At 45.2% G+C, this 12,795-nt stretch overlaps 1 protein-coding gene across 1 annotated transcript in view; it reads right to left on the reverse strand.

Moving 5' to 3' along the window:
* The window catches only part of TRIP11 (thyroid hormone receptor interactor 11), a 441,702-nt gene that overhangs the window by 200,037 nt on the left and 228,870 nt on the right, over positions 1-12,795 (reverse strand). The window contains exon 9 of the mRNA XM_078660069.1: positions 11,239-11,334. Within this exon, the coding sequence (XP_078516195.1) occupies positions 11,239-11,334 (96 nt within the window). The remainder of the gene's footprint in view (positions 1-11,238; positions 11,335-12,795) is intronic.

Below are 12,795 nucleotides of genomic sequence, written 5' to 3' on the forward strand. Positions count from 1 at the left end.
GTAATTGCCGCTATCTCTAGGCTCAAATTGGGGAAGGCGCCGGGGCCGGAAGGCTTTCCAGCCATCTTTTATAAGAAATGCGCTACACTCGCCCCGATCCTCAACCGCCTATTCAACACGTTTGCCGAAACCGGAGTGATACCGCCTGACCTCTTGCGAGCTTCCATAACGGTCATTCCCAAGCCCGGGAAGGACAAGACTAGATGTGGGGCCTACCGGCCGATATCGTGGTTAAACGTGGATCTCAAACTATATACGGCGATCCTAGCAGCCCGACTTGCCCCCCACTTACCCAGCCTCATTGACCCAGACCAGGCAGGCTTTATCCCCGATTGCCAGACGGTAGATAATAGCAAACGCATTGTCCACCTGATAGAAAAAGCTTCCCGAGTGCAGGGAGAGAGAATGATGCTAGCAGTAGACGCCGAAAAGGCATTTGACCGAGTCCATTGGCCCTATTTGGAACTGGTCATGGCAAAGGATTGGGGAGAAATTCCGCAACCTCATTTTTAACTGTTACAAGTTCCCCACTGCAGTAGTCCGGGTGAATGGCTATAGCTCGGCCAGTTTTACTATTGAGAGAGGCACGAGGCAGGGGTGCCCACTCTCACCCCTCCTATTCGCCCTATACATGGAGCCACTCGCCCAGAGAATACGCCAAAACCAGGCAGCTACAGGGATAAAGTTTGGCGGCTTCACGCATACCATCAGTCTCTATGCAGACGACATACTGATCTCCTTAGAAAACCCACAAACCGCCCTACCAGCCTGTATAGCGGAGTTGGATGCCTTTGCCAAAGTGTCTGGGTTCAAAATGAACAGAGACAAGTTGATTGCCTTAGACTTATCGTTGTCCCCCTCCACACGAGTTTATTTACAAAGCCTCTTTCCCATTCAGTGGGCATCGGACACAGTCCCGTACCTAGGGATCCAACTGGCTACCACACTTACCACCATGGCTGCGGCTAACTACACGACACTCCGCGGAAAGATTCGGGAGGCGATAGGCCGGTGGAGACATTTCCCGCTCTCTTGGTTGGGCAGGATTGCAGCAGTCAAAATTACCATCTTGCCCCAAATTCTCTATCTTTTCAGGGCTCTACCGCTGCGACCACCCGCCGGATGGATCTGGCAAACACAGGCTGACCTTGCCCAATTTATTAATTATTTAGGGCCAGAATGCGGAGGGCATTGACCACGCTAGCCCCGGAATCGGGAGGCCTGGGGATACCTAACTTGCATAACTACTAACAGGCGGCGCAATTGCGCTACCTGGTAGAATGGAGTAAATGGGAGTCAGAGAAACACTGGCTCTTTCAGGACCAGGCAGTGGCTGGCCGCCCACTGCAGGAAATCTCCTTTCTCCGGAAGGCCCACAGGCCTGCTAACCTCTACGCCTCGTACATCACACGGGTTCCCTTAGAAGTGTGGGACGCCACCAGTATTACCCACGACCTTACAACTTTCCCATCCCCGCTTACACCGCTGGTGGACAACCCAGACTTCGCCCCAGGCACAGGGGGTGGGACCTTCACACATTGGCGACCTGTGGGTTGCCGCTTCTTATATCACATCTATAGCCCAGAGGGGGTGATCCCCTACCCCCGTTTTAAACAGGAATATGGCTTCCCAGAGACGGAACGGATGCGGTACCTACAGGTCAGACACTGGGCACTCCAACCACAGGTGAGAACGAGTGCAGATAGACGGTTCCTGCCGTATGAACGATGGCTCCTATCCCGCACCTCAGACGCTAAACTCATATCTGACCTTTTTAAGATGCTGCAGACAACACAGACGCATATTTACAACCCAGGCAGGGAACGATGGGAAAAAGAATTGGGCAGGGTCCATAGTCATAAAGAATGGGAGAAGATATCCTATAGAGCACGTCACTCTGCATACCACATTGGGATCACGGAGACACTCAAGAAAATATCCACATACTGGTACTACACCCCAGAGCGGCTGCACGAGATGGATCATAGTAAAGAGAGATACTGTTGGCGGTGCTGTGGTCAAGTTGGCAACCTGATGCGGGGTTGTGACCATCTCCAATCTTACTGGACACAGGTGCTTGACGACGTGGACAAACACTTTCAGACAGAGCTTCCACGCTTCCCAGCATATGTCTTATTAGGGCTTCCTAACCCACTAACATACCCCTTGCGCTCCCGCAGAGGACGCTAAATAGCCATTGCACTGGGTTCCGCGATGCAAAACATCCTCGCACACTGGCGCACCACCACTACTCCCTCCATTACGGGCTGGCTGCATAGGTTATTGCATGTACTGGGTATGGAAAAATTATCGCTCACCATGGCTGGGGAGGGGGATAAATATTAAGAGCTCTGGCAACCATTTCGATCACTTTTGATCACTAAAATTCAGAGAAATCACTTGTCCTAGGTACCTTCGACTGTTGAGGCTCACGGAGCCACAGGAGGCCGACCCTTAAGGCAGATAGAGATGGGGAGACATAATGGACAGGAGCGGCGGGGAAGTTGGGTGGGGGTAATGAGCACTGGACAGGGGAGGGAAGGAGGGAGGGGGAGGACCGGGGGGTGGGATGGGAGGGTCTTAATTTAGGGGGTTCACCTTATCTTTGCATTTTAGTGGCTGGTTTCATCAGGCTGTATTTTGTATGTGGCAACATGCCTCTACCGGGCCCTATTTGCTCTTATGTCCCTTATTAACAGCGTACGACCAGAGTGTACATGTGGTGATTTTTTCCTTATTTGCACTAACTTCAATAAAAGAGTTAAACCATAAACGCTATTCTTACTGATGCAGGTGTTCAATGTTGTTTAGAGGACAAAACACTTTCCTCATCTTTGCACCAGGTGATTTGAACAATACATGTGTCTAGAAGGCAAGTTTAAGGTGATGTTCTCTTCTTAAGCACCAATACTTAATAACCCCCAAATGGGGAGGTACATACTTCCGAAGAACGAAGATAGATTTCACTGTGCCACTCAACAGCACCAATTTGGTTATCTGAGGGAACGAGCTGAAAAGATTTGTCTCTTAAGGTATTACCAAGACTTCGTGACAGACACCTTTCCTCCCTCACTTTATGTCTAGACTGGGCTAGCAGAAGGTCTATCAAAAATGGTAGGGGTTTTTTGAATGGAGGAAATACAAAATGAAAAAAGCCTCAACAGCAAATGGGTAAAAATAATAAAAGTTGTGGCATTGCCATGCTGTATATTATTGTCTGGGCTTTGGCTAACGAATAGGCTCACACTCACAGCTCTAGTCAATGAAATTGTACCTTTAACAGCCAAGAACAGCTTTACCAAGTCTGTAGCATTAGAAAAAGAAGCAGACAAATTAGCTATCTGGAAATCTCTAAATACTCAAAAATGGATGAAGAGTTTAAAAATTAATGAAGAGTAAGTATACAGTACAGCTTTTACCCTACGATAAAGGATAGAAGGCTCAATAAAATAAAATGCCTGACTTTTGTCCCTCTTAGCTGAAGCGCAAGCCAATAGAAAAGAAAACCTCCATGAAATGCATTTCAAACATGACTCAGGCATGCATTTGATAGAAAGGACAACTTTGTCAGGAAAAGGTTTTGTTGTAGAAAAAGCAGTTCCTAACCTATAGGACAGTCTCTAATGCGGTGTGTCCAATACCTGCCAGCAAGAGGTGTACAATAAAACATGAGAATCCCCAGAGACCCCAGTTATAGAAACTGGAATGGAAGTTTGGCCGTTATGTGTTGTGCGCTAGAGCAAACAGTTCAATACCTAGCAAACCCCATAATGTAATGATAGCATTAGGAAACTGCTCATGTTCTTTGGAAATCACACTCAACTCAATGGTTGTTTGTTCTCTTTAAAGATGCGTCATGGTCGCGAAGGACTGAAACGTTATTTCTTCATTTATACTATTGTAATGCATTGCTTTGTATTATTCATTTTATGTAGTACAGATTTCTGATAAATCATAGATAGGAACAGGTTTAGTGCAAAATGTACTGTGCGAGCTCCAACATTTTAAATGCAGTGTTTTCTTTGTTGTTGACCAGGAATGGAGTAATATAATTTCACCCAAACTGGCCCACCTGTACTGATTGTTAGAACTTTATGGCTATGTCAGCATCAGCATTATTAGAAGATACCTCTTTCCAAATGTTTGAACTTACACCCACCAGCCTACGTATTCTTGAGCTTTCTAGGTAATTTCAATCCCATACTCTGGTATCACCCCATGGCATGATGCAAGGGCTCTGTACGGAGTCTAGTATGCACAATCATGAACATGCAGGAAACCATGGTGTCCACAACTCTTGCACTGTCTCGTTAGGTATGTGATCCTTCAGCCTAAAGCCAGGAAGAAATTGCTTGGATGAAAATATCATTTGAAAAAAGATCTATTTTCCTCCTTCAGTATCCCCAATGCCTCCAGGTACAAATCCCTTGTGGAAAGGAATCATTTGCAGAAAGATCCGTCTTATGTTGTACAATTGCTAAACACAGATTGTGTTGCTTCTTTGATGTGTTTAACATGATCAGCCAATCCTCCAGGTAACAGTGAAGAAATATGCCTTGGGTACATAAATGGGCAGAAACTAAAGTACACCTGTAAGATTCTTTGCGTATACCTTATTCGAATAGAAGGACCTTGAAGTTGTTAAGGTGAATAAACAAAAGGTTTCTTAGTATTTGTCCTCTCAGGATCCAGATAAAGGTTGCAGAAGATCCAATACTCTAGTAGTCAATGTCCCATTTCAGAAGGATTTATCATATCTTTTAAGGTGGTAGTGAAACATGTTGCTCTTGTAGCTGAAACACTGGTACTGCAGATTCTCTTCCCGATGAGAACTACCCCTATTTCTACTTTTAAGTGGGGTTCCAGAGACTAGGCTTGAGATATCAAAAACACTCTTCTCTATGCACAAATTACTACAAAAGAACCATTGAGAGAATAATATCCAACTTAAAAAACTGATTCTGGGGATGAGCTCTAATTTTTCTCTATCGATTCAGCAGGCATAACCTGCGGTAGTTGAAAGAACAAATATGTGTGTGATCAGTTTTAGAAGTCTGGCTTTAAGGACACATTATTTTGGTGCAGTATAGGACCAAAGACACCCAATATAGAAACTGGAATAGCTGAAACCTGGCTGCGTAGAAACCTTGTAGACTTTGTGGAAAAGTGTTCAACGAGTTAAATTTTCACCATTGCCATTCTGCATTATGACCTGCAGGTCACAAGTTTAAATGCCAGGAAGGCCAAATCAGCATTTCATTCTTCTGAGGCAGGTAAGTTGAACACCACTGAATTGGGTCATGTTAACACTTATCTACAGTAGTCGAAAATACATTTGTATGGCATGAAGCACTATACAAAAATAATAATGTTCACTGATTAATAAAGGTTAAGTGGAAGATGGTCTGACCTGACTTGCAACGGAAGGAGAAACAAGCATTTACAATGCAATGGTCTCTGCATCATTAAAGGTAGAGCTATTGGCATTGCTCATGACATTTCTTTAAATCATAAATAAATGGCATTGTCATTTACATTGCCAATAGCTTACTTGTTAAATAAATGGCATTGTCATTTACAATGGGCAACTGCAAGACTGTGTTTGTAATGTAAGCCATGCTTTCGCAGTACTGTTGAATTTTATTATCCTCGTCTAGTGCTATTTTTCAGCCGTATATAGCGTGAGTTTTGTGGAGGTGCACCCTGCATGCTCACACACTGCTCACCCTACACACTCACACACTGCTCACCCTGCGTAATGCGAAAAGACCTAGCTTTGCCCTTCGGCCTGTGTTGTAATCGTACAGTAGGTTGTGAGTAGCTGCGCTTGATTGGTTGAGGCATCCCCTCCTTGCTGCTCCCTTCACAGAGGGCCGGCTGCCTCAATAAAGCTCCCACGTGTTCAGCTGTTCTTTGTTTTAGCTCCTGTGTGTCAGTGCACCGTGTTAGCGCACAAGCATACCCTGCTCTCTCTGGAACAGGCACTCGGCACTCACTACTCTGCACTCACCACTCTACACACTCACTCTGCTCTCTACACACTCACTCTACACACTCACTCTGCTCTCTACATACTCACTCTACACACTCACTCTACACACTCACTCTGCACTCTACACACTCACTCTACACACTCACTCTGCACTCTACACACTCACTCTGCACTCTACACACTCACTCTGCCTTCTACACACTCACACTCACTCTACACACTCACTCTGCACTCTACACACTCACTCTGCACTCCACACACTCACTCTGCACTCCACACACTCACTACTCTGCACTCACTACTCTGCACTCACTACTCTGCACTCACTACTCTGCACTCACTCCTCTGCACTCACTCCTCTGCACTCACCACTCTGCACACTCACTACTCTGCACACTCACTACTCTGCACACTCACTACTCTGCACACTCACTACTCTGCACACTCACTACTCTGCACACTCACTACTCTGCACACTCACTACTCTGCACACTCACTACTCTGCACACTCACTACTCTGCACTCACTACTCTGCACTCACTACTCTGCACTCACTACTCTGCACTCACCACTCTGCACTCACCACTCTGCACTCACCACTCTGCACTCACCACTCTGCACTCACCACTCTGCACTCACCACTCTGCACTCACCACTCTGCACTCACCACTCTGCACTCACCACTCTGCACTCACCACTACGCACTCACCACTCTGCACTCACCACTACGCACTCACCACTACGCACTCACCCCTCTGCACTCACCCCTCTGCACTCACCCCTCTGCACTCACCCCTCTGCACTCACCCCTCTGCACTCACCCCTCTGCACTCACCCCTCTGCACACTCACCACTCTGCACTCACCCCTCTGCACACTCACCACTCTGCACACTCACTACTCTGCACACTCACTACTCTGCACACTCACTACTCTGCACACTCACTACTCTGCACACTCACTACTCTGCACACTCACTACTCTGCACACTCACTACTCTGCACTCACTACTCTGCACTCACTACTCTGCACTCACTACTCTGCACTCTCTACTCTGCACTCTCTACTCTGCACTCTCTACTCTGCACTCTCTACTCTGCACTCTCTACTCTGCACTCTCTACTCTGCACTCTCTACTCTGCACTCTGCACTCTCTACTCTGCACTCTGCACTCTCTACTCTGCACTCTGCACTCGCTACGCTGCACTCTGCACTCGCTACTCTGCACTCTGCACTCGCTACTCTGCACTCTGCACTCACCACTCTGCACTCACCACTCTGCACTCTGCACTCACCACTCTGCACTCACCACTCACCACTCTGCACTCACCACTCTGCACTCACCACTCCGCACTCACCACTCTGCACTCTGCACTCACCACTCCGCACTCTGCACTCACTACTCTGCACTCACCACTCTGCACTCACCACTCACCACTCACCACTCTGCACTCACTACTCTGCACTCACTACTCTGCACTCACTACTCTGCACTCACTACTCTGCACTCTGCACTCACGACTCTGCACTCACGACTCTGCACTCACGACTCTGCACTCACGACTCTGCACTCACGACTCTGCACTCACGACTCTGCACTCACGACTCTGAGCAGATGCATGACTGGGTATACACACTTGTTTTTTTAAGTCCTACACTGGATAGTAGGTGCCGTTGGTTCTCGTATTTGGTATCACTGGCAGTGGCCTGAAGTAGGGCAAGCAGCAGTGGCCTCCTCAGAAATATCTTGGGCCCTGGCACTTATTATGGCACAAATTAAGCACTGCTAACAAGTGATTTTGCTTTCTAGCAACCACGTCACTGCCTCATTATTTACTGCTCTGTTTTCACTTATGTTCATGGACACATCATTGTTTTGTGCTTCTGCGCCAGTGGTGCTTTCAGTTAATGTACTTGCACGCAAACCGCAAACTGTTGCATAACTTGCAGATTTCAACAAAAAACATATTGTGCCTGACCCGGCAGACTCCCGAGCAGCCTTCGAGGCACGAGGAGAGGCTGGAGTGCACGCGCGCCCAGCATCATCCAGTCCTGACACCTTCCGAGAGCAGACAGCAAAGAATGGTGCACGCACGCCCACCATCTGGATTCAATTACCACGGCCCCTGATAGCTGGTAATTGATGAATTATAGCCTTCTGGTGCGCGTCCTCGCACGGAATATGTAGGAAGTGGAGAAACTCTACAGACTATGGCCTATTGCGTGCTGCCTTGTAAAAACACAGCCATGCGATGGCCAATTAACATGCAGCTGCCATAAATAACGCACAGAATTCACGCGCTTCTCTGGAATGTCTAGGTTACCTTGTCGGATCGCTCTCTACAGGACTCTGAAGCCACACCCACTTCGTGGGATGTAGGCCGAGCCCTTAAAACAATAATATCTTTATAATTAACCCTGGGCAAAGCACTAGGCTACGCTTGCGTAGTTTGCGCAACTTCGCACTACGTGAACTGCACGTAGCACAGTGTGAACACGCATAGCGTAGTGCAGCGGTCATTTTTTGCTTGCTCGCGGTCCTCAACGTCAAGTTGGCGACCGCGAGCAAGCAAAATGACAACTAGCGAGACTTTTTCCTCGTTCGCGATCAGCAACATCAAGTTGCCGATCGCGAGCATGGAAAATAAACCTCCCGGCGAGATTCTCAACGCGGGGACGTCAGGTTTCTCATTGCGAGTGGTCGCGTATGCTCACGACCTCTCGCGATGAGAAACTACCAGTCCGCGTTGAGAAAACTGCCGCTCGAGTAACAATCTCCTCGAGAGGCAAGATGCCGTTTTCAATGATTGCACAGTGCAGACAAGCATCCGGCACTGTGCAATCATTGAAAACGGCATCTTGCACAGTACGAACAGGGTACTATGCAGTTCGCGTAGTGCTACGCGTAGTTCGCGTAGTGCGAAGTGCACTTCGCAAAGCTACGCGTAGCGCTACTTCGCAAACTACGCCCAGCCCTATTTATAATCTGATTATAAATAGGAAAAACGGTCTCTAGGAGATAAAGCCCAGGATGGATCCCTTTAGGGATGGAGACTCCGTAAGCAAAATTCATCTTGAATATAGAGACGCTCCACATGGACTCTTTTGTGAGTAGGCTCCGTCTAAGATGCCAACTCAAGTTAAGACCCTCAAGAAAATCTTTGTCTTGGAGAAATACTGACTTAATGCCAGCTGATCTTTACCATTAAAATGGCTATGGGCCATTATATGATGAATTTTAAAATGAAAGATACTTTTGTTATTTTCTGTGTGTGTGTGCCTGCTGTGTTTTTTTAAGCAGAAATGTGACAGAATGAGTTTCGGCCAAAATCAAGGCTGTGATGCTGGGAGACACCTTGCAATTATTTTGAACGAGTATAAGGTGTAGTGGTGAAGATAACAATCACATAGAATACAGGGTACATTACGGGTGCAGATATCTACTTTTTTGGTTGTTTAAACTTTTATTTACAGCTAGCCACATTATTAGCAACACAAGCACAAAGATGCTTGGAAGTTCCCATTTTCCTTACTCAACTTTCTGTATGCATGTGGTATTTCTGTAGGGCAAACCTAGCCAAGAGGCCGGAGAGCACTGTAAAAGGTCAAATACAAGCATAAAGTAAATGAGTGAAAGGAGCGGTATCCGGCTTTTGTCAAAACATTGTGAAGTAGTGTTCTTTAAAGAGGTGTGCTTTCAACTCTTTCTTGTAACAGCGTTGGGGCACTGCTTACGGATACAGGGATGTTTTACCAGATCCAGAGAGCATAGATGGAAAAGGACTGCTGCCTTGTTTTTTCTTTATTACACAAATGTATCTGCAGTCTGATGGTGTCCTGGCTGTGGGTGTGATAAAAACCACCAGAGTTGCTTAGCTTGTTGGCAAGATAAGCAAGGGTGCCTGTCATAATGGATTTCTAAATGATGTAATTGGTTTTGAACTTGTGTGGACCGGTAAGGTGAAACAACGGAGTTTCATCAGAATGTGCAGGATACCATCATATTTCTTCAGGACCTAGATGAAACATACCGTGGAATGTGGAACAAGAGATTACCACCATTCAGATGTAAGAATAGGAGGGTTTGAATAGCAGTTCTGAAGTCACTTTCTGGAAGAAACAGTTTTGCTTTCTTTACAAGTGACAGATTGTACCAGGCCGTCTTTGCCTTTTTGGCAATATGTTCACTGAGGTTGTTAACCAGGGTGAATCCAAGTGACTTGGCATACAATGAAAGTGTGGGTTTGAAGCTGTCAATGTTCATATTATTGAGCCAGGTTTATACTGCATCTTGTTTGCTGCTATATCCAATAACAGAAATGCTGTTTTTGCTGGGATGAGTTTCAGATAGGAGCTGCACATCCAGATGTGGGTGATGGGCAAGCACCTCCCACACCAGTTCTTGAAGAAGGTGGAGGTTAGTCTGCAAGCCATGTTTTAATAAGAAAAAAACACAAGCTCCAATTTATGTTTTTGACTTCTTTTCAAAGGTACTGATCCAATTTTTAACAGGATTTGGGATAGCAGTGCAAGTATACTTGTGGAGGAAACACTTACTGTTCTGAGGAGCCTGTGGTCTGTTGGAAGATTTTCAAGAGGAGGAAAGTAGGACAACTGGTTATCAATGGTCATAGAACATGAAGATATGGTGATGCTGTCTGCACACAATGCAGGTAGTGTGCACTGTATGTAATGGCAACCCAGGACAGACAATAACCAGTAGATCCTATCAGTAGAATAATTCAACTGGTAAGGCATGCCAGAATTCCCAGGCCAAGTAAGGAAGCCCAAACAGAGCAGATAATGCTTTAAGATATGCAGATAAACTGTACTTCAGTGACAAAGAGGGTGACATTTTGTTTTCTGAACATCATGTGTTTTCATTGTTGATGGAGGTTTTAGAACCATAAGACAACTGTAAGTCCCTCCTTTTATACTCTGAAAGTACATGCACTCTAAAAGAGTTACATTTCCTGAAGTACACAGTATTGGGTAGAAGTGGAGAACTATGAAGAGAGGACAAATTGAAAAAGAGCATACAGCTCTTAAACGGAGAAAATTGCTGTTACTAGTAAAGCAAAACCAAAAGAACAGCTCCTGGTAGCAGTCAGTATCAGGGTCGTTTTTGAGTGCCTAGTACTCCGAAAAGTGAATCAGGCTTTCGGGGCAGAATATGTTCATGGATGCAAGTTAACAGTGTATTATTCTCCATCTAATGTAATTCATATTCTTTTTACCATAACATACTTTTTCATTTTCAATCTGGCTCTTTACTTTCTGCAGCTCTTCCAGGTTCAATTTCAGTTTAAAAACTTCTTCTGCATCGGACTGAGAGCCGTCAACCTGTGAAGGGTAGACAATAATAGCATAAAAAATATGTTGAAAAATGCAACCAAATAACATTTTGTAAAACAAAATAACTGACACGGTCTCACACATTTATCTGAATGATTGAACACAGTGAATGAATACAAAAACTGGCATAACGATTTGCAGACTAGCCGCCTCTAGCCTCTGTTGAGAATGAGCTTCAAAACGCTAATGCAAATAGATAAATAAAATGTCAGTTGCTTATGAAAGTTTGGAAAGGATTGGCAGTGGCAAACCTCCAGATGGGGTTGCTTCAGACTCAGGGATACAAAGGTGAAAATAGCTGCCCTTTTATGGTCAGACTAAATCTCATAACAGCTTAAAAGGTCAGATCAGAGGACTGCAGAGGTGAAAAAGACTAGCATCACTTCATGTTTTCACACAGGCATATTAGGAGAAGACTGAAGAATTGCCCGGTAAGCAAGAAAGAGACCTGGCTGCAGAGACAGTCACCTTTTGTTTAGATTTTGAGCTAACTGGCATCAGTGAGGAGAATATATTGTGGGGCAGATACGAATGCATTCAAGTAGTTAGGATTTGCTTTCACCAGAGATCCAAGGACTGCCAGCAATCCTTAATAGAGAGAAAGGGTAAAATGTTTTTTTCATTGAAACTGGCTCTGAAAAGGAGTTGTGAGGTTTCAGGAAGCAATGGCCTGTCAATGCCCAGAAAGTTGCCCAGGTTCATAGACTTAACATACAAAACCCACTGGCTTTAAAAAGGGAGAGACACATTTTCAATCTTATATGATCCATACACAGTCTGAAATTAAGCCAAAAAGCAATACGTTTGACTTGGAAGCATTTTGCTCATGTAAGCTAAGGCTCATTACGATTTCAATAGTGCAAACACCAATCAAATACGAAAGGTACTAAGTAAAGGACGACACCCTGATATAGATAAGGGTGTATCGGCATATAAGCAATATCCAATATAGTAAACCTCAGTGCCATTTAACAGTTAAAATGATCTAGCAAAGATGGACCCCCTTTGAAACTAAAAAGCTAATCTGTAGGGTTAAAAAGTACCAAGTGTCACATTAACTCTTCAGTTACAACCTGAATTCTAAGGCAGATACCGTACATGGCTAAACAGACAACCAAATAGGAATAAAGGATCCCCTCTATTGAAGGCAACAAAGAGGGCTAAAATGATTAGCATGCTAATCACACTTGATGAATAAAAACATCATCTCACACTGAAATTATGGCAGTTTCAGTGCAAACGTAATAATTTAGTTTGTACCAACAGCCATAGATCTTCGAGTAAAAATGTTTTACAAAAATACAGTAACAGTGCACACTGCCTTAGGAGGATGGGCGGAAACAAACACCAGATTGAGAACTGATAACTGGAGGAAATGAGTTCGAGCGAAGATCAACTGAAATCCAGATGTAGCAAAGGTCAGCTTGGGTGAGACATTGAGGTTCGGAT

The sequence above is a fragment of the Lissotriton helveticus genome, chromosome 9 (genome assembly GCF_964261635.1).
Source record: "Lissotriton helveticus chromosome 9, aLisHel1.1, whole genome shotgun sequence".
NCBI lineage: Eukaryota > Metazoa > Chordata > Amphibia > Caudata > Salamandridae > Lissotriton > Lissotriton helveticus.